The sequence below is a fragment of the Odontesthes bonariensis genome, chromosome 14 (assembly GCF_027942865.1).
Source record: "Odontesthes bonariensis isolate fOdoBon6 chromosome 14, fOdoBon6.hap1, whole genome shotgun sequence".
NCBI classification, from domain to species: domain Eukaryota; kingdom Metazoa; phylum Chordata; class Actinopteri; order Atheriniformes; family Atherinopsidae; genus Odontesthes; species Odontesthes bonariensis.
Genome location: NC_134519.1, coordinates 8,844,792 through 8,868,152, shown reverse-complemented (window position 1 = coordinate 8,868,152; position 23,361 = coordinate 8,844,792). Strand labels below are relative to the sequence as shown.

Sequence of the window (23,361 nt, the reverse complement as noted above, 5' to 3'; positions counted from 1 at the left end):
GTGCCCTTATGTGAATATGTTTTTTTTTTTTTGCTTTTTGCTTACTTCTGGCAGTGCCTTCAGCCATCACAATTAAGTTGTAAGTTTGCCAGTCTTTTCCTTGCTGGCAGCTCCTTTTTCCTCTCTGCTCGCCCTTGTGCTCACTGAAGCAGCTCGCAGTGGAATGACTGCTGGAAAGGTGCCGCAGGGAGACATCTGTCAGTAGGAACCGTCCTTCTCTTGTTCACTGAGAAGCTCTGAAATGTCTCTCGCTGCACTCGGCGGTCCACTCCTCAGACATGGAGCAGGTGTCTTGACAGTCTGCAGGATTCTCTCATGTTCACATTAAGCGATGTTCTCAGGGTCGCACGGCTCATTTAAAAAGTCCACAAAGTATTTTCCTTTATTAGCAAACGCTGCTTCTAATCTATGAATCGATTTTTGCTCTGAAATGAACTAATGAATAAGGCTGTCCGTGGATGCAATAAACTTTGAGTTAATTGCTAACGTAAGTGCGGTAAGTTGTTCCTAATCTCAATGCTGTCATGCTGATATATAGCAAGGATAATGTTCGCCATGCTCGTCATTAGTTTTAGGAGCCGGCATGCCAATATTAGCCAATTAGCTGTCGCTGTTTTTGCAGGTATTTGTTTTTTGTTGTTTTTTTTTTGACCAGAGGATTTAACCATAAATGCTTAATTTCTCCAGAGGAGTGAGTGTTCACATGATGCAGGGGTCTTATTTTCCTCCTCTTATAAATGTAACCGGTATGAAACCTCCGGTATAAACCACACCGCTGCTCTTTCGAAGGTCTTTATTTTCCTCCACCTTTCCTCACCGAACATCAGAAAAAAGAGGAAGAGTTTTGGCGGGACCGTGTCTTTTGTTACAAATGTTGCTCCAACCTAAAAGAATGTACAGAAAACAAAAGTTCCACCTGACTATTCTTATAAATGTCAGGTTAAAAACAATAATTTTGTGGAATTATACACAAGCCAAATTAAACCTTGTTACATATAGTGCTCGACAGAAGGAACTAATGCCGCTTCATTATTAAAGTTAAAATGTCTTTAAGTCTCCAGGGTGACAGTCATTCATCCTCTGGGCACCCTAAACATTTTCAGATTGATTCGATAGCTGAGACTTAACATTATAAAAAACTTTAGGGCGATCCTACAGCAAAGGTTGGAGAATTATAGAATATAAATAGATTAGTTGGGTAAATATTTCCATTCAAATGTCTAAAGTAGCTACATAAGCTACACCTGTAGCAGTGCAGCCATAAAGATGTTTGGCTGCTCACTATCGGCTGATAGACTTGACTCCACGGGCTGTTGTTTTTGTTTTGTAGCAGTTGACATTAAAAGTGAAGATGTGTGAAATAATGTTTGGGGAAATTGGGAGTTAAATTCATCAAAGCTCCCGTGTATAGGAAGGAAAATCCTGCTGTTCCTGGGCTGCTTCTTAAAAGAATCCGAATGCAACGCAATGTGTGCTGCTGTAAAAGCTGCTGTAAAAGCTGCTGTGAGGTCTCTGCTGCAGCTATCAGCGCTCAGCATCTGCAGGCGGGCAGACTGATCGCTGGTGTCAGAGCCGAGGAAGCTGCTCTGCGTGACGGAGGGCTGACTCACAGTGTTCCTCACAGGGCTGCTGAAGCTGCTGTCGGCTTCAGGCTCGGCTCTCAGTGACTCTCCAAACAGACGATTAGACTTTTTGTCAAGCATGATGCAGCCTTATTCTCTCATGGGGGAAAAAAAAAAAGTCTAATAGATGTAAAGTTTTCCTGCTTTCCTGGTTCATCTCTTACAGGAAATAACATATATGTCCATACTGGATGCGATGCATAGGACACAATGCAAACAGTTTATTAAGGGTATTGTTGTGCAGTAAAGCGGGAATACGTCACATTTTGTACTCATGTTGGTGTCTTTCACTTTTGCTGCCTCTTCTGGAGACTGTTTGTCTTGCATTTGCAAGTATTAGAGATGCAGATAACGGGATATACTGAAAGGAATGAATTCTAGACCAATATTATTCACGGACAAAAACTGTTTTTTTTTTTTTTTTTTTTTTTTTTTACTGCAAAAAGTAAAAATATTCCAAGAGAAGGGAGAAAATCCAGTTTTGAAAATGCTGAGCATCGATGATGGATGAAGACAAACCGCTCATTTCCATAAATGGATGTTTTCAAAAAGTGATTGATCTGCACAATTTTCATAGAATCTCCTTCCACAAACATCAGTCATCCGAGGACGATCGTTCGTCTCGGTTTGGAGATGCTGTGCGACCTGCAGGTGTGTGGAGGCGTCTGCTGTGAGGGGCTGAGGGGAAGGCCAGGCCAGGCCAGGCCACCGCAGACGGGAAGCAATTAGTTTGGCGCTGGGATATTGAGCTTTAATCATGGTCTCCCAGCACAAACGCACACCGAACACACCCTCTCCTCGTTCCACCGGCTCCGCGCATGCATCGTGACTGCTTTAATTGACTACTTAATTTGTTATGCCTCCGTGTCTCTGCCATTTTCCATCTCGATTTGGTGAACTGTCAGCGAGTTTAAACGGTAATGAGTTGCTGTAAATTCAATGTGGATTTACGGGCATTATCTTACACTTTATTGTAAATTACAATTAAATGTAGCATGTAAATTGTCAATATGGTTAGTTAGCCAATAATGTTGGATGGCAATAATTCATCAGCGTAAACGGTTTTGTGTCGAGCAGTTTCCCCATGATGCCACCTTTTGTAGGAAGGGAAGTGAACCTCCAGTTGGTGCTAAAACATGCACGTTCTGACAGAATGAGTTGCTCCATTTCGTGATGGATTAGCAGAGCTCTGGTGTTGTATATGGACTGCTGTATTGATCCTTTTAACACAGATTGGCAAACAAATACAAGCTTTCTTGCTGCAAAATTGTAACTTGACGGACGCCCACAAAAGCAAACTACAGCGCACAATAATCTCAAATGATCTCTTGGTTTTTCTACTTTATTTTAATAAGTGAGCCTTTGTAGACATTAAATGCTAGATTATGTGATTTTGTTACCCTTTACAGATGACAATATACTCTGAAATGATGTAAAACTGATTTTATTTAATATACTGTGGACTACACCAAATGCACAGTAAATAAAATATCGACATTTTATCTTCTCTGCTCAACTAACTGTTATTTTACAGCATTTTTTTTTCAGTGTACGTTAAGGTTTTGTAGTATTCAGAGGTCGGGTCGTTGTTGTGAAAAGTGAATTTTAGTCAAAACTATAGAGGATAGAAAAACAAAATATTGAAAAAGAAAAGATTAAATGATGTAATTGAAGGGGGGAAACTAAGTAAAAATAACAGGGAAAGAACAGAAATAAAAGGGGGAGAAAAATGGATGACAACTCATATATATCATATATATAACCAACACCAAACCTCAGTGGACTCATGGTAATATCTGTATATTTGGACTATACCTCTCTGCTACACTTTTTATTTTATTTTTTAATCTGTTACTAAAGTATAATTCAGTTCAAATGATCTTAACATCCAGTGTTTGTGCAACTGGTCCTCAGAGCTAGCATAACGTTAGCATTGGTAACGCTAACGTTATGCTAACTCCGAGGACCAGTTGCATAAACCACACGTACGCACAGAAACCACGTGTAGCCTTTTCTTTGCACAAACTGGTATTTATAAAGGAAGAATACCTCCTGACATATTGTTCTAAATGTTACTCAGCGGCGGCTCCTTCGTAGGGGCGATTTGTGCGACGCACTACCAAACATGGAGGGTTTTTTTTTTTGTTTTTTTTTTTTTAAATCTAGTTGCTAAGGCGGGAGTCCCGCCGCGGGACTGATCTACTGTAGGCAAACTGGTTGTATATGTCATTGTCCAATCAGATTAAGTTGCGCCTGGTGTTGCCACGCCCATTTGGGGCGATTTCTGTCAGGGTCGAATTTGCACAAGGAAGCTCCCATTGACATGAATGCTACGTCAGTTTTTTTTTTTTCAAAAATCCTGCTCCCAATACATTTTCTATGAGGGTTTATTTGGTTTATTTCACAAATGACGCACAACGTGCTTTCGTCATATGTCTGTTGCGCGGGCGGGACCATGAACATTCTACGTTGTTGTTGTAACATTGTGGTTTTCAATAAAGAAAAAACATTCTACGAAGAAGATGGCGAGTGTCGAGTGCAACAATACGGTAGTGTTTCTAAAAGAAGTACCTTAGTCGTCGTACTAATGCGAAGAAGGAAGTTTGGAAGAATTTTGTGGGATTTTCGGGCTCGCCTTGCAAGGCAAAGATGAAACCCAGGGCTCCACCAACCCTGCTATTTTTCCAGGTAGTATTTGATGTAGCTAAATAACGTAACCTTTTGTGCTCAGTCATTGACTTGTAATGATTTAAATCTTTTATATAATGTTGACAATGATAGCAGAATGTATAATGACACATTCATTGTTAATGGTGCAGTATTATATTTAAAAAAGAGAGAAATCTCACATAAGTAAGCTACACTTAACCATGTTTGACAACTGGTTATGCTTTTCTAAGTCATATTTTCCAAAACTTCAATAAACACTTGACTTGGATTTATATGCTGTCATTTTAATTACATTCTTTAGAATGAAAATTTAATGATCGTATCATTAAGAGCTTATGTGTTTGCTTATTTCATAGAATCCTGGAACAATATGTGGAAAATAAATAAATAATGGTTAAGGTGTAATATTAACTGATTGGCAAATTATGCAAAAAATAACAAAAATGTATTAAAAATTATTACAATGAATTATGCTACCTAGACAAATATACCTCAGTCCTATGGACTTTTATGGTACTTATGGACATAACGGGGGAAATTGCAGAGTCACTTTGGTTATTTGGCAGACCAAATAACCAAAGTGACTCTGCGTTGTGTTTATTTAAGGAAGACAAGGAGTTTCTGGACGATTGGACATTTTATTTTAACATAACAGGTTTGCATCAGTGCAATCGATTCAGCTTCGCACAGCACACTCTGATGCAGCTTTCACAGACTGGAAATTGCACTACCTAAAAAAAATTGTCAGGAGCCGCCACTGATGTTACTGCCAAAAATGACCCTGATGTGAGCTGGAAAAGGAAAGAGAAGCTACATAATTTACCAGAAAACAGAACTATTTCAGTTTGCTCGGTACAGTCGTGTTTTTCTTTGTTTTTTCCTGGTCATCACTTTTCACAGCAGACCCTATTTTAGTATAGAAGTCATGGTGTGATAAAGGACCGCAGCCATGGATCGTTCATAATAGCAGTGAAGACCTCTGTAATGAGACTCATGAAAGAGAACCAGTTTTTAGAGATCGTTCAGATTTGGTCTGATGCTTCCACAGTGTAAGAAAACTGCAAACACACAATGATCCATCTGTGCATCTGTCTTTCCCTCCTGATTATCTTCAAGCAAAACTGTATATTGTGCTGGTTATGCATTGATCTGCTGCAGATCCAGCAGGAGTAGCACCTGATGTGTTGCGTGATCTGATGCACAGTTTGGCTGCTGGTTTGTAAATTCCAACCCTGCAGGGGTCATTTCAGAAAGTTTTGATCCGTTCGTGGCTACAGAGCTGAGATCGACAAATGAAATGGGTTTCCTTTTTTGCCTCTGCTTTAACAATCAAATTGTTTCTTCTTCAGCATTGCTTTCATTGTCATACTTTTTTATTTTAGCTGTAGCGTGAACAGTGTTGGCTAAAAATCGGGCTCGTCCACATGTTTTCGTACAAACGGCTCCATAGATCTGTCAGGAAGAATGAGTAAACCCTCTTCCATCATGAATGCACACACAGATTCATGGCCTGAGCAGCTTATGCAACAGGAGGAAGTTTTTCTGTGGAAATGAAAGCTGTTAAATGTTTTCTGATGGCGTTTCCTCACCCTGCAGATTACACGGTGAGTTGGATGCAGTAATGACTCCTCATCTGAGAGGTTGTTTGACGAATTTCCAACATAATTGTGCATAATTATGCACAGGTTACATCGTCATCAAGACGACTGATTATTACGTCTTACTGTGTTTATTTACCAGGGCTGGGCAACGATTAAAAATTTTTATCTAATTAATCACATGATTTCCCTTATTAATTGCATTTGGACGCAAAATCCAAAAATTAATTCAAAAGTAGTGTATAGCTTTTAGCATTTAGTTTTATTTTAAATGTGCTGCCATTTGAATGAAAGTGCCATAACATTTATTGTGCAAACACACTTTTAACATCAGCATTTTGATCAGCATTTGAGTTTTATCTCCATTTTTATTCACCTTATACACCTCTGACTGCAGACATAGTAGTTTGTCCTGTCATCTGCAGAAATTCTCAGATGACTCTGCATTAGTGGGCTGCATCAACAATAATAACTATGCTGAGATGGATCATTTTGTCAAATGGAGTGAACATGCCCATCTCATTTTAAATGTGGAAAAGACCAAGGAACTCATAACTGATTTTAGGAAGAATAAAATTGTTCCAGCCCCTATTTTAATCAAAAATAATCCTGTAGAAGCTGTCTCCTCCTACAAATACTTGGGCGTCCATCTTGACAGTAAACTGGACTGGAAGGAGAACAGCAGGGTGATTTTTTTTTTTTTTTTTTTAAGAAGGCCCAATCAAGACTTTTTTTTTTTTTTTTTTTTTTTTAAGGAAACTAAGGTCATTTGATTTGGGGAGGCCTATTTTAAACACATTTCATCATGGGATTGTGGCAAGTGTTTTATTTTATGCTGTTATGTTCTGGGGTGGAGGGATTTCACTGGAGTACAGAAACAGGATAAATAAGCTTATCAAGAAAGCGGGGTCCATCACGGGTGTGTGTTTTAATTCGGTGGAGCAAATTTTAGAGGAGCGGACAATGAGGAAGGTGTACAGTGTGCTGAGCATGGACGACCACCCACTGTACAGCTTATTCACAAAGAGTGGCAGGAGCCAAAGGCTCCTCCTTCCTAGGTGCTCCACCGAAAGGTTTAGACGTTCTTTTATTCCTGCAGCTATCAGACTTTTTAACAACAGCTGCTGAGTGCGCTTTTTTTAGTGGTTTTATGTGTCTTTACTTGTTGTGGTGATTCTTTGTGTGTTTTTTATGATGGACTGTCTCTTGTTTCTTATTTATTTTTAGCTCTTATTTATTTATTTATTATGTGTTTGTCTATGTGTTTGTTATGTGCCGTGTGGATGACCAGGTGGCATTTAATTTCCCCATTGGGGATTAATAAAGTCTCTCAATCAATCAATGTAGAAGCCTCGCTCCACTGTCTGTTTCCTTGAATGACTTGCTGCTATCAGTTGTGTGTTTTGCCTTTAAGTGATATTTTAGACTGGAACTACTACGCTGAGAAGACAATTCAACTTGGCAGTAAATGCAGGAGTTTTTTTTTTTTTAAGTAATTTTGAAAAACGTGTTTTTATGTTGAAACGCGTAAAAACAAGTGCCGGTTAGCTCCGTGAGCTTCACACAGAGACCGAGGAGCACCTGTAGCGGTGATGTCCAACTTTAAAATGAAATCCAACTTTCCCTCTTCAAACTATTCTTATTATTATTTACTTTATTTATTTATTTGTTATTTTATTTTTTAATTAATCTTACTTTATTCTATTTTACCCTTATTATCATTATTATTACTACTATTGTTATTGTTATTACACATTTATTTATTTTATTTATCCTTTTTAAATATATACTGTATATGTATATTTCTTAAGATATCTGAATGTACTTATTTATTACTTATTTTATTTCATTATTGTTATTGCTGTCTGTGTGTCTGTTCGATAATGCATTGTGAAAAATCAATAAAAATTGTTGAAACTAAAATGAAAATGGCCGAGTAAAAGTTCCGTACCCTTCTCCATGTTTGGTGGATCCGCAGCAGAAAGCAACAGACTTTTACAATTATAAAACCTGCGTTAATGCGCGATAAAATATTTATCGGCGTTAAATAATTAACAGGTTAACGCGATAATAACAAGTTATTTACCTAAAAAAAAAAATGCATCTGTGGTTAAATTGGTGCTTAGATTACAGAAGGTTTGAAGTCTGTGAGAATAAACTGAAATGCAAATCGGAGACTTCTTTAGGTGGAGGTCTGACCTTCACCCGCTGACCCAACCTGCGAACACAGCAGGCAGCTCTTGTTCTCGCGTACAGAGTAATTTTTGTTACTGTGGCTGTGACCCTGTCACTTATTGTGGGACTAAACTGAAAAACGTAGAATGAGGCAGAAGGGCATGTCGATAACAAGCTTTTCAGTCTGCGACCTTCCTCACACTGCCGGTATTCACCCCGCTGCCATGCCGCACTCCCAACCTCTCTGACCTCCACTGGAGGCTTTGTGGAGAAGCTATATTTAATCCAGCTGTGGACGTGAAGCAGCCGTGAGATTTTTGCCCTCTCTGTGCATTTTCTTTAGTCCATTGTTGGCATGTGTACTCGAGGCTTTGTCACTTGTCAGGACTGGAAGCGATCGCACAGTTTTAAAACTTACTCTGTATCCTCGTTCCCATGAAGTTTTTCAGGTGATATTTGCTGCATTTAACATTTTATTATCATTTAATTTAATTTACTTTGGTTTCTGTGAGGTTGATCAAGTGTTGCGGTGCTTTAAACAGAACACTGACTCACTACTTTCTTGTTCCCCATCTGTCCCGCCCTCTCCTTTCTCATCAGCGGGCTCCAGACAGATGAAGGCCTTCACCTGATGGAGATCTTGGCTCGGAGGGCCAACATCCAGATGATAGACTTCGCTGAGCTCTCGTACGTATAGCCTCTTTTTCTTTTTTTGTCTTAATGCATTCACCTTCAGCACAACAACACAGGGCGTTGTTGCCTTCCTGCTTGGACTGCAAAATTTAGTTTTTGCTTTAATATAGAAAGTTTGGAGAAAGAACTTTAAAGTAAAACAGAGTTAAAATGTGACCCGACGTTGCCAGTCAGATACAGACTGAAAACAGAAGAATTATCCAGTTAAATAGTTAGTTTTCTTGTAGTTTTAACAGAGTAAAACCGGATATTCAACGTTTTTAGTGGAAGGATGAATCATATTATGGATAGTTGCCATTTATCAGTCGAGTTCTGTGTGTTTTTGTGAACTCTGCCCAAACTGCTGAAGGATGCTAAGGACAACTCTATTCTTCCCATTCTTTGATTTTATTTCCCCGAATATGGTTTTGGATTAGGTTGATGACCTTCAAGATGAACGGAAAAAAAGAGAAATTGGTCTCAAATTTCAATAAACATTTTCCCATAAAGAATAAATGTTACCGTTACTTAATTTTTCAAACTAAACCAACCAGCTGACCTGAGTCCTTGGATCTAAGGACTTTATAATTAAAGTTGAGTTGAAACATTGAAAATGAGTTTAGTAATAAACAAACGAATTTGATAGATAGATGGATAAAAAAAAAGGACGGTGCAATAATATCGCATATTGAGCCGCCCTGACTCACCGCAGGGGGAATTCCTCAACCGCGACAGCCCTGCTCTGTCCCCACATAAGTAGTACTGGTGCACACGCACCGTGAAAACCAAAACATGGGAAGCTAAAGAAAAGCAGACGGATGCTTCTGTTCTTTTATGACCCTCTTTGCTCCGTAATGTAACGGCACCTCTGGACATGCAGCCTCCCCAGCTGTCAGGCAGCCAAGCCGTAAAATAAAAAATGAGAATTGAATCAAGAAGAGCATCAGTTCAGCAGCATTTTAAAAACTACAACCAACTCTATCCACGGAGTAGAAGCGCAGAGAGAGCAAAGGTCTTCACATGACTCATCTCGTCCATAGTGTGCTTTACTCTTCTGACAACAAGCAGTTTCTACCTTTAGGCTCGAGTGGGTGGCATTTTCTCAAAGGGGAGGGGGGGAGGGCATCGCACACTAAAAAGTCTTCAAACGGTCCTCGTGGAAAACGAGCGGCGCCGGCTCCTCCACAGTTGCCCCCTCCCAGCATGTCGGATCAGAGAGGGCAGTCTGGTGGGATCAAAGCAGAGAGGCACAAAGCTTCAGAACCAGAAGTGAAGAAAGGAAGCCACAGCAGCGTCCTCAAAGAGCAGGAACCCAAGGACGTGGCCTTATTTCCATCCCGTCAACACTTTTTCCTGCTCTTGGGGTTTAAGGAAGCCGTGAGTGCAGCTCATCCACACCGACGCGTTGAATTCCAGCTGCCGCTCACTGCCATCACTTATTAATGAGACTGAACTTTGCCTGAACCCTCTCCGTCATTTCGCCCTCGCCGTTTCTCTCTTTGCCTCAGTCACCCGTTTCTTTGTCTTCTTTTATTTCAGAGTGGCTTCTTTTGGAGTTTGAGGCGTATGCCTGGTTCCGCCTTTGCTCTGTGGCTCGCCGAGCTGCCGTTACATTTCCTGCCACAGGAGACTTTGCAGTGGGTTGTAGTGAGCGGCAACAACATAAGAAATGCTGCCGCGGGGGTCTACAGTCGAACACACGGTTTATTCTGGGGAAATAAGTTTTTCTAGCATCAGAGTTGGAGGTTTTTGCAGCTTTCGATTGAACTGGTCTAATCTTACGATGCAAACTGGTGTATTTTGAGGTCAATTTAACCATTGCTTATACCAATCAACATTATAGATGCTGAGATTTTATGACTTTGCTTAAAAGAGCAGACCTGGGAGGCCTGCTATGAGAAGCACCTTCATGTAGTTGTGGAAAATTGGATGTAGGAAGGAGTTTGCACAGATGTGGACTCAAGTCACTGTGACTTGGACTCAAGTCGCCTCGAGTTGCTGTTTTGATGACTTGTGACTTGACTTGACAAAAAACAAAAGACTTGAGACTCGACTCGGACTTGGAAGTTAAAGACTCGGCACTTGACTTGACTTGAGACACGATGACTTGAATGACTTGAGTGTTAAGCATCTAGCATAACTTTGAACTTTGTTAGTCATTTAAAGATCTATTCTGACCAGTAAGTGCTGTCACATTAGCTAATATTATCCTGTTAGCCTAGTCGGTAGTTAGCTAACGTTAGCTTGATATGATACGGGGTGGACAGGTTGGACACATTGGCCAATGATGTTTACTGACAGTTACTTATATCTTGTCTTTCCACTTTATTAAGATCAGATTCTGCTGGTAAAATTGCAATAATAAGGTGACTTGACTTTGACTTGCCCAAGAAAAAATTACTTGAGACTTACTTGAGACTTGCACATGTGTGACTTGGTCCCATCTCTGGGAGTTTGTGCATCAACACAAAGTCAGAATAACAACGGTAAAATTTGAGCAAATTTTTTAAAAAAACATTTGGAAACTAGCTTACTCTGAACAACTTTAGGGCCCAACTAAAACCTGTGCTCTTAGGTTAAAGGCCTCGGTATTCTTCTCCATCGCTATCCCTCAATCCGTCTCCGTAGTCTGTCCTTTCGAAGTTCTCCGCGGGCTGTCGGATACACAAGGCGATTCACCTCCCGATCAGTAGGCGTCGCTACGTTAGACGACCCAATCTCGCGACGTCTATGGGGAAAGTCGTTGATTGATTGTTCACCTTCCGGCTCCGTTCCACTCCTCACAGTGAACGATGGCGACCGAGAGAGAAAGACTGTTGTTGGAGTTGGAGCTTGTTGATATTGAAATGCAAATAATTTTGACCAAATGTTGACCGGCGCACAGTAAACTCAAAAATGGCGGTGTTGTTGTTCTGAGAGGAAGGAGCTAAACCGGAAAAGCGATTCCAGAAATGATGTTGTTAGCCGACCAATCACAACGCTTGCGGTCTCCGTCTCCTCGACAGATAGATAGGAATTTTGGCCGACGCACGCAAGTGACGGAGAGCGTCTCCGGTAGGGTCTCCGTTGACGGAGAGGGCTCTCCGTAGGCGACCATAAATCAGCCTTAAGAATGGCTTCGGATAATTCTGGAACGCAATAAATCTCCTCCTCTTCATCAACAGGCAAAGGCAGCCTTTGAACTCTTAACAAGTCAATGTTATGTTGGCTCAAACAAAAATATGAGTCATAATACAGTATATAGTGATGCTAATAATGATAATATAAAGATGCTAATCATGATATACAAACAAAAGTTGTGACAACGTGGAAAATGCTACTTGGTGGGGAAGAAAAAAATCTGTGAATGTTAAGTTAACTGTACTTTAACCACTTCATTTCTTTTAATACATTTTCTTATTCTTTCTTTTAGTACAAATTAATTTTTACATTTCAGGCCTACAACCCAAAAAAAGTAAGGGCCGTAAAGCTTTCACCACATTGCCAAATAACCCTTCCTGCTCACAGCAGCTGATGAAGCCACCCAGGTGTTATTTTTGTCCCACATCTTCAGGTGTCTTTATCACATTTTCCTCTGTGCATTTTCTGTGGGGGACAGGGAATAGGCCTGTCCTTTGTAATGTGTGCAGGATGGGGAATAGTTTTCTTGATGAATGCGTCTGTAGAAAAGGTCTTGAAGGCAGCATATGTTGCTCTAAAGTTTCACTGAATAATGTAGCCATCACAGAAGTGTAAATGACCTTTGCTCCTGGCGCTAATTCAACCTCATACCATCACAGAGCCTGGCTTTTGGACAAATAATCAGCACAAATGATCCATTTCTTTAAAAAAAAAAAAAAAAGCTCTTTAGTGCTGATTGGTCTGTCCACAGAAGGCTTTTCCACTGTGAGACAGTCCGTCCCAGATGTGGCTCAGGCTTCTGGACAAGGTGAACAGAAGGATAGTGAGGATCGTGCTGCCATTTTATTGTTTTTAACTAAAAGCAGCATTATATATGACCTACTGCAGATCCATGAACATCCAAGGACACATTAGCTCATCGATCACATGAATAAATATCAAATTCTCCTGAAAGCTCTGGGAAGCAGAGATGGAGAAAGTAGGGCGGAGCACATGTGGAACAGCTTTTCCCCTCTGAATATTCACCTTTAGACTTCATCACTTCATCATCAGCAAACTGAAATGTATCTGTTAGTAAATGTCCATCTGGGAATAGATCAACCTTGAAATGTGAGATTTTTCTCTCACTCTTTATTGCTCAGGTGCCTATTTGGACCAATGGAGGCTCTGTGGTTATGTATTGTGCTTTTTGTCCCAACTTTTATCCTCGTTGCCGTGTTGGAAAACATCACCATGGTTTGGTCTTGAGCTGATGGCTATAATGGTTAAGTCATCCAGTTATTTTGAACTTGATACTTATTTGCTAACTTTTTGGCTTCTGATATTGAAGCCCAACATGAAACCTGCTTCCCCTGTCCTCCCCTACAGCTGCTTTGGTTCACCATAAGAAAAAGAAAAGAAGGAAAAAAAGCCTTTTGAAAGTGTTTTAGCTGTTTATATTTTCTAATCGGAGGTGGGTAGAGTAGCCAAAAATTGTACTTGAGTAAAAGTACTGTTACTTCAGAATAATATGACTCAAGTAAAAGTAAAAAGTAGTCATCCAAATAATTACTTGAGTAAAAAAGTGCTTGGTGATAAAACTACTCGAGTACTGAGTAACTGTTGAGTAACGTCTGATTTATTTGTTAACACAAGCATTCAATCAGACAGACAAAAATACTAAATAATCATCTTTAGGCAAATTAGAGTTCATCCAATCAATAAAATAAATTAATTAATTACAAAATAGCTTAAATTAAAATAATCCAGGTAAATTCAAGTACTTCAATAAAAAAGAAGAGACTTAGGATGTTTAAAATGTTTAAAACATATGTAACCTAAAAAAACGCACATTCATCTATCCACGGGGAAAAAAAACGAGTTTAGGAAACTTACCGCTACATGTTTCCTCAAGTTAGATGTTGAGTTTCTGCTGAAATGTGCGTTTGTTTTGGTTGACACAGAAGACACATAATGTAGCTGCTGTTTCTCACTCTTTGTAAGGTAAACATGCTTTCAGTATGAGGCCTCGTCTGTCTTAATTTCTTAATTTTTCATCTCTTTGTTTGTTTGCTACGACTGCTAATGCTAAAGCTAACCCGTCCCGCCGCTGAGATTGAGTATGGTCACGTGACCAGACTGCACGGCTACGTTTGATTGGTGGAACACAGTCAGGTGGTAGAGCCTTTGGCGGAAGTCTCTCTCTCTGTCAGAATAAAACATTAAAATGAGGCGTACGCGGGGGGATAAAAATAATGAGGCGTAGAATACCAAAGAGGTAAGAAGAAAAGTAACCAGCTCATTGTAGCCTAATGTAGCGGAGTAAGAGGACAGTTTCTGCTGCACACATCTACTCAAGTAAAAGTAAAAAGTATAGTGATTTTAAAACTACTCCCAGAAGTATAATTTTTTCAAAAACTTACTCAAATAAATGTAACTCGTTACTACCCACCTCTGTTTCTAATTACTGCTTTTCATGGTTAAACTGTGGCCATTGTGCGCCCATTCATCAAAGCATTTACACATTTGGTCTTAAGCGGCTACAGCTAAGCATTTTCACAGCTCAGGACCACAGAGAATAGTCTGGAAACATGACCACACGTGATGGGCAGGCGTGAGGAGAGTGCAGCCAGTCTGGATGCTGCTCTTTGGACATGTAATGTGTGAGTTAATGAGCACGTGTGTCTGTGTGACATGTCATCCCGGACTTTCCAGTCCTCCATAGTGTCTAAAACTTGTTTTCTGTCACGCTTTGACGACGGTACCCTTAGCAGCCTTTGGGCTGCTTGTGATTCTCCCATGTTGCTAGGCAACATCAAAGAGCGATTTGATGTCCCGATGGGACTGAAAGCCAGCAGTGCACTAGTTTTTTTTTAGAAAATCTGCCCCACGTGTTTCCTATGAGCCCAGAACTTGACATCCCTTTTAGGACATTTGGAGCCTTTTAGTTTGAGAACCATACCTTTTAGAAAAGGTTATTTATTTATTTTTTTTCTTACAGTGAAAGGAAAGCAGAATGAAGCATACTGACAGCCTAATTGATCAGTGCGGTGCACAGTAGTTCTGCCTTGTGACGCTCTACAGAATGGCTTTTATATAAACTAAAATAAGTCCGAAGCTCAGGAAACGACATGAAGCTAAATGAATGTGACTCCTGTTGTTTCCTGATATTAAAGGGATAGTTCGCCTCTTTTGACATGAAGCTGTATGACATCCCATGTTAGCAACATCATTTATGAACATTTTCTTACCCCCTGCTGCGTCCTGTGAGATAGCGCTAAGCGATTGTGAGGTCTGACTTTTTCCTGGAGAAAGATTTTGTGATGCAAATGTATTACTCTGTTGAACGCATTTTGTTTTGAGAAGCAAAACGATTTATTTTTTTGGCCCCAGCCAACTAGCTGGACTACCTTCATCAACACCAAAACGAGGCTGGAACTCTGCTCACAGGACGCAGCAGGGGGTAAGAAAATGTTCTTAAATGATATTGCTAATATGGGATGTCATACAATTTCATGTCAAAAGAGGCGAACTATCCCTTTAATGATCTGTAAAGGATTTAAACTTCCAGGGAATTATTACTGTTGTGGTGATTGTGTGCAGGACGATTTTGGATTATAATTTTTTTTTGGTTATCTTGTTAGTACAGCTCACTTTTATGGAAATATTAAGCTTTGATTTTTGCCTGTTTGTCCTGTAATATGTGATGGAGATTTGGGTGATTTGGGGTCATTCAGCCACACATGCTTTCACACACTGTGTGTGCATACCCTCTGCCTGGTGCTGCCTCGGTCCTGGGTGGCCTGCGCTGCTCTGTTCTAACACACCTTTTTGTCTTTTGTTCTTCTATCCTGGGAATGAAAGGAAGGAGCCACACACAGGGCAGAGTGATGGATTGGAGAAAGAGAAAGCCAGAGAGTGACGGAGGGAGAAAGTTGGGGGTCTCCTTTGTTGTGAGCACAGTAAAAGCCCAGCAGGGGGAGCCGCCTTGACAATTTGTCAGAGGTTCCACGCTTATTTCTCAGGGCCAGCGCCTCCTTATCACTGTGGCAAAAGCAGTCACCTTCAGCAGAATGATTAAGCCCAGAAATGAAGGCCTGAAACCAACACTAAATCTGCTGACACTCCTGATTTACCTCCACTACTTGTGACTTTTACCTCCACACTAAAATCTCCTTTACCTGATTAAAATCTTATTTTCACACCATATTCCACACTGCAGCCCTGTGCAAACGTTTTGACCCACTCAGCGTTTTTTTATTTTTAGCCAGACAGTTTTGTCATCTTTTAAAACTGGTCTTCAGCAATAGTTCTCCAGGCTTTCTGAAGTTTTTCTTTGGAGATTGACCGACTGCTTTTTCCCTCATTTTCATTCCAGTCCTTGTATCCGACCATTTTCAGATGAATCAATTTGTTTCTTTATTGTTAAACCACATAACAATGATCAGTGAGTTATTTAAGCATAAAAAGGCACCAAACTTAAAGGGATAATCCGGAGTAAAATGCACTTTAGATCAATTTACGCGATGTTGGGAGTACATACGTTGAGTTGACATCAAAATCATGTCATTCGGATGTGTTTTGAGAATTTCGATTTGACCGTTTTTAGCCAAAAGTCGTTAGCGTGGAAGTGAAGGGGGCAAATCATGTCACTGCTACAAAACGCTATTTTTATACCTCTTCTACAGCTCCAAACAACATAACACTTATGTGGTAGTGAGTAGAGGGTCCCTAAAGCCAAACCGAAGTGTCCCGAGGTCTTCATGTGGTCGGATATAGAGTCCAGAATGAATTTAATCAAGCCAGTACCTTTCCGGAAATGTGTCTGCTGCAGCTGCCGCTACAGACCGTGGTGAAGTTGGTTTGATATTGGTTTTAAAAAAAAGACACCTTATTCCTTATTTTGAATATCTGTCGAATATCCAATATCAAACCAACTTCACTACGGTCTGTAGCGGCAGCTGCAGCAGCAACATTTCCGGAAAGGTACTGGCTTGATTAAATTCATTCTGGACTCTATATCCGACCACATGAAGACCTCGGGACACTTCGGTTTGGCTTTAGGGACCCTCTACTCACTACCACGTAAGTGTTATGTTGTTTGGAGCTGTAGAAGAGGTATAAAAATAGCGTTTTGTAGCGGTGACATGATATGCCCTCGTCAGTTCCAGGCTAACGACTTTTGGCTAAAAACGGTCAAATCTAAATTCTCAAATAACATCCGAATGACATGATTTTGATGTCAACTCAACGTATGTACTCCCAACATCCCGTAAATTGATCTAAAGTGCATTTTACTCCGGATTATCCCTTTAAGGGATGAGCCACTGATGCATCAACACAACTTGGCAAGGAACCAAATTTAAGTATCTTAAGGCACTTTGTTACGAGCAGCCTGTTCCCATTTCTTTAGTTTTCTATGAAAATGTGTCAAAGAACAGTTTGAAAAACACATATTTAGAGTGTTTTTTTTTTTTTTTAAATGATCCAAAGGTCCAGGTGCATCTCTCAGGTCCTGCTTCAGGTTTTTGCTGAATTATATTTTTGTCCACCTGGGGAGAAAAGGCTGAGCTGTGCCAAAGGACACAAGAAGTGGGCTGAAAATCAGTGGCAGCAGGTCTGATGGAGGGATGAATCCTCCCCAGAGCCCGGAGCTCAACATTACTGAAGCAGTGTGGGATCATGTTGGCAGAGAACGGAACAAAAGGCAGCCCACATCCAAAGAAGAGCTTTGGGATGTCCTTCAAGAAGCCTGGAGAACTATTCCTGAAGACTCCTTAAAGAGAGGACAGAAAGCTGTCTGAGAGGGTTCAGGCTGTGTTGGAGAATAAAGGAGCTCAGAGCAGATATTCACTTTAAAGCTTATTAGAACTGTATAAACTGTTTTATGCGTTATACACTGTATTTCCTGGGGTTGGCACATGGTTAGAAAATTGCTGACCTTGCATCCTGCCCTCCTAACAGTTTCTAAAGAAATGAGGGGAAGTTTAAGACTTTTGCACAGCTCTGCAAGTCTCATGTTGTTAGTTGTCGAGTTCCCCACAGCGGCAGAAATATTCAAACCCTTTTATTTTTAAAGCTTGTGCATTCAGTCAAAAAGGTGTGACTGCAGCATAAAGTTTCTAAATCTTTTCTCCCAAAATGAAGCCACACGTGTTTGGTGCCGTTTCAAAGGTTTGGTGTTGAGAGACGCACAGAAGAAGAAGCAAAGTGACGTCGTTATTTTTGTGGAAGAACGGACTAAAACCTGTTAAACTGGCTGACTTACAACAGAACAAACTGAGCAGAGACGGAACTAAGTAGGTTTTCTTTGACTTTTGTTTTATGGCTTAATTATGAGTTAATAAACTTAAAGTTATCAAAGAAGTTTAGTTTTTACATACAGTTCACTGTCGAGTACTGTATTATTTGCATTGCCTCATTATAATGACATATAAAGAGAGTATAGTATCTCTTCTTCACTGATTATAGTTTATCCTGCAGTCAGAACAGTCTCAGGTGCTGTTTCTGTGTGCTCAGCTCAAAGTCTGCAGCAACTCCCCGATGAGATGTTGAACAATGTTGCATAGGGCTGACTTCAGAGAACCTGCTCCTATCGGGTCGGAACATTTTTCAACGTCTTCCCACTGAAAATAACTGTATGAAGACATCCTACAGTATGCACCCCTCTTCTTTCCCTCACACACTTTAATCCTTTATCTCAAACCCTCCTTCATCCATTTAGCGAGCAGCATCCCTGCAGGCGCCCAGATTAACATATTACAGCCTCAAAAGTGTCTCTGAACAAAGTAGTTGGCGACCCGTGCGACCTCGGACGCCAACAAGTCGGTTAAACTTCCCTTTTCCGCCGGTTTCCTCTCGAGGCGGCAGCCAGGGAGCAGCAACGGTTCAGCCAGCCTGCAGCAGAACTTCCACACTGGCAGCGTATGAATCATAAAAGGGAGCCCACACACTGCGCCAGGACGCAACACAAACCCGGAGAGTGACTCACACCCTTGCATTTTCATTTGGAACAATTCGATACTGATTAGATAATACTGACGGTTGAGCGCTTTCAGCGGCGCGGCCCTGGAAATGTTTTTAGCAGCAGCCGTGGCCTGGTAGTGGTGGAGGGCAGCGCGGCGGGCGGGAGGGAAGCGCCGGTGGTGGGTGGATTCGCCGAGCCTTTGACTGTCGAATAATAATGGCTGTTGCGTAACCATCACCGAGTGTAGACTAGAGGTGTTTTTTTTTTGTTTTTTTTTAAATATACAGCAGTGAGGAGGTGATGTAATGTCTGTCTGAGCTGAGGGGTCGTATCAAAGAGCTGCCACAAGGAGGAGAGAGTGGGCCTGAGCTGGGTGGATGGGAGGATGATGGGGGGTCTCATGGGTGGCGGGGCTGTGAGCACGGAAAAAAGGACTCCATCAGCCGTACGGGCGCGGCTTTTAATGTTAAACACATCGCTCTCCTGGAAAGAAATTTGTTTTCATTAGATTTACTTATAGTTTTAACAGTGGAAATGACAGTGCACCTCACAAATAAAAGGCATCGGACAGAATATTGTAACATACTAAGATGTATACGTTGTTTTCTATATCAAATCAAACTTTATTTATATAGCACTTTTCATTCAAAAAGAAGCAGCACAAAGTGCTTTACATAATCAAATCAATTCATGCATAAACTCACACACAACATCACACCGACAACCACACTGCACACATACCATCCCCCAACATGAGCAACATCAACAACAATCAACATTAACATCTGGCTTGACGCTGAAGTGAGGAAACAGTGGCTGTGTTGGAAACCGCATACTTCTCCTACTACTCCTACTACTCATACTGACTTTTTCCCGGATGCATACTAGAATTGCCAAAATGTTGGGTATGCATCATGAGGTTACTACTCATGCTCAAACTACCCAAGATGCAACGTAACGTGACGTCGCCGATCGTCATTTCCTGTCAAAACGACAGTTTCAAGCTAGCTACAACGAGGGTAGGTTCACTTCCTGTTTTCAAAACAAAAGCACCAATTGTATGGCAATGGCTTTCCCTATGATAAAAGGCAACGGGTATTTTATTTTGTGAAAATAACCGGAAGTGCGTTGCTCATTGCGGCTAGCTTTAGTAGCGCCGAATTTGTGGGAACAAAATTGTAAATAGCCGGTATTTTGTCAGGTTTTCAACACGTTGAGGATCTAAACGGCTACTTTCTCACCTGAAAATGTTTCAAATGTTGCTAAAGTTTACAGAGTTTAGAGCTTAAGCGAAACCAGCTTCAGGCCGGCTGATTTCGGCTCGGACAGGAGCGAAATGCATTGTGGGTAAACGCTCTGCATACTGTCTGATCGATGAGTATGCAGTTTGCAAGTATGTAGTATGCGGTTTTGAACACAGCCGTAGTCTCCCAGTGTGGAAGGAAAAACACTGGATAAATAAGTGTATAATATGAATATATAATAAAATAATTAAAAAATAAATATTTAAAATAATGGATGAATAGATCAAAGTAAACTAAACCAAAACAAACAAAAAAAAACGTTAAAATTTAAATAATAATAATATATATATATATATATATACATATAAAAAATAAAGAAATGAAATAAAATTCAGCTGTAAGCTAAATTAAAAGGTATAGGGACCTATAATGACAACATCTGTACTTCTGTTGGTATAAACTGCGCTCTTTTCTGTTTTAGTTTAAGCCGCTAAACAAACATATTTGTCAAAATGAGTGTCGGTTCCATGAAATGTCATCTCAAATCTCCTTTAAAAACGCAGTCCAGCTCAAGCCAGTTATAATCCAATTCATTTTAATCCGAATATAATCCAGTTAAATCAAATTTTATTAAAATCCTAATTTGTCCAATTCATAGCATGCATATTTTCTAAATAGTTGCTCTGCTAAGGAAACCATCAGATTACATCAGAATTACATCAGACGTCATTTTATATATATATATATATATATATATATATATATATATACACATAGTAGAAAGCACGTCTCCAGTATAACCATAACCGGTTAGGGTGGCCTTCTGCCTCGACCAGTTGGGTTTGGGGGGGTGTTCCTGGTCATAACACCAAGCCAAGGATAGCTGCTGAGGAAAATAATGTCCGAGAGTAAAGAGAGCAGAGTGAGGAAATGTGAAATAAAGTATATTTATAATAGAATGAACTGACTTTTTTTTCCCACTGGAACAAAACCAACTGAATTTTAAGGTGGTTATTGGAGTTTTAGATGCTTTTTACAAACATTTTGCAACTCTTGGACGAGCCCAGTCTCCCAGTGTTGCAGGTGATATTACAGGTAATATTTTACATTGTAAAAATTCAACCTTCATGCGAGGCTGTTGGTGTTTAAACCAAACCATGTTTAGACCAACGGGCACGTCAAAATGTCGAAGTATTTGGGGTTGTCCGTGGCATAGTGGGTTGAGCAGGCGCCCCATGTACAATAGGCTACAGTCCTGGTTCGGACGGCCCTTAGCTGCATGTTGTTCCCCCTCTCTCTGCCCCCCTTCTTCCTGTCTCTCTCCACTTTCCTATCCAATAAAAGCATAAAAAGCCCCAAAAAATACTTAAGACTTCTTTTTTTTTTTTTTTTTAAAGCTGCCGTCGGCAGGTTTTCAAAATTCCGAGTCTAAAGTCGGAAAATTCGAACTGATTCGAACAACTTTCAGGTCCCTCCCCCTCTGTGAACGAGGTTGTGCACGTGAGTTCACACCAGTGTGCGCGCACACAAGCTGGGGCAGACTCACGCTCAGCATGGAAGACGTGGTTGGTGACTGTTCTGCTCAAATAGATCAATAATAAACCTAACGTGATTGGTTAAAAACAGCCGGGAGCGCTCGATTTTTGCAAGCACGATTACAGGCTTCATAGAGAGCTACAGAATTTTGGATTTTTCCTAAACAGCCTATTTAATATTCAACCTCCAGAATCCCATGACAGTTCAAGCTAATATGACTAAAAAAAAAGTTGCCGACGGCAGCTTTAAGTATTTGAGTAATTTTGGGTCATTTGGAACTCGAACTCAGTGGTGTCACACTCCTAGGAATGTTTAATTTCCAGGAAAGTTTAAGACGGGATGTGAAAGCAGAAATGGATGCTACCTGCCTTAGATCAGTCTCCATCGTTCTTTTTAGGGGAATCTTTTAATTTTTTCTGAGTTCCTGCTGGACTTTTAGTTTAATACTGTATTTTAGTGGGAGTTTTATTTTGTCTGCATCACATCTGTTTGTTAGGCAGTCGGTGAGGACTCCTCAGTTGAGTAAACATCAAACAAAAGGCCGGTTTTTTAAGGCAAACCAGGATGTTTTCCTCACCCTAACCAAGCGTTTTTAATGCCCAAAATGTGGTAGAGTGCAGAAACACCAGATGATGATTTCATCGCGTTCTTTGAAAGATTTCCGGTGTTCACGTTTGAAAATGGCTCATGCAGAAATTCCTCATAGTGAGTTTCTTTGCTGGTCAACATGGTAATCGCTCCTTTTCAGACAGTTTGACCAGATGCACAAACTGTTTCCTGTAATATTTGCTTCATGTTTTTTAGTTAATGTAAATGGATTTGTCCCAATATCCCACACGGAAGTGGAAATTTGAAGAAAAAAAAAGTTGTAATGTCTGGAAATGTTATGTTTCTGTTTTTTTTTTTTAGGATTTGCTTTCGTCTCCCCATTTAAATGAATTCAAACTACCAATCTGTGTCATTTCCGCTTGTTCATTCCTCTTTGTTAAACCTATTGACGATGTGAAAAATGAGTTTTTCAGGTCACGCTTTAGCCTTTCAAACTGGGAAGGTGTTGTCATTCAAGCTGTGGTTTAGCTCTCAAAACATGACAGGGTTTGTTTCTGGTGTCAATCAAACTATCAGACTCACTGTTATTTATTTTCAGACGTCTCATTTCAGTTCAGAACACGTCAGATATCACAACTTTTACCCTTTAGGCTGGATTACTGTAACAGCATCTTTACAGGTCGACCTAAAAAGTCAGTCAGACAACTGCAGCTCTGAGGTCTTTACACTGGCTGCCTGTCTATCAGAGGATAGACTTTAAAGTTCTGATGCTGGTCTATAAAGCTCTGAATGGTCCAGGACCAGAATGCATCAGCGACCTCCTGGCCCAGTATGAACCTTCCAGACCCCTCAGGTCATCTGGATCCGGTCTTCTATCAGTTCCCAGAATCAGAACCAGGCATGGAGGAGCTGCATTCAGCTTCTATGCTCCACATGTCTGGAACAAACTCCCAGAAAGCCTCAGATCAGCTGAAACACTCAGTGTGTTTAAGTCCAGGCTGAAGACACACCTATTTTCAGCTGCATCTGAATAAAGCTCCAAATCTGAAGCTTGAGTTTCAAAACTTAATCACATTTTAACAAGGGCTGGGCAACGATTAAAATGTTTAATCTAATTAATCACATGATTTCTCTGATTAATCACGATTAATCGCATTTGTACGCAAAATCCAAAAATGAATCCAAAAGTAGTGTATAGCTTTTAGCATTTAGTTTTATTTTAAATGTGC

The 23,361-nt window shown here is 40.4% G+C and overlaps 1 protein-coding gene across 1 annotated transcript in view; it reads left to right on the top strand.

Annotated features, from left to right (window-relative positions):
• LOC142398666 (receptor-type tyrosine-protein phosphatase N2-like) overlaps positions 1-23,361 on the top strand; it is a 295,961-nt gene that overhangs the window by 73,249 nt on the left and 199,351 nt on the right. Inside the window, exon 10 of the mRNA XM_075482757.1 lies at positions 8,666-8,752. Within this exon, the coding sequence (XP_075338872.1) occupies positions 8,666-8,752 (87 nt within the window). The remainder of the gene's footprint in view (positions 1-8,665; positions 8,753-23,361) is intronic.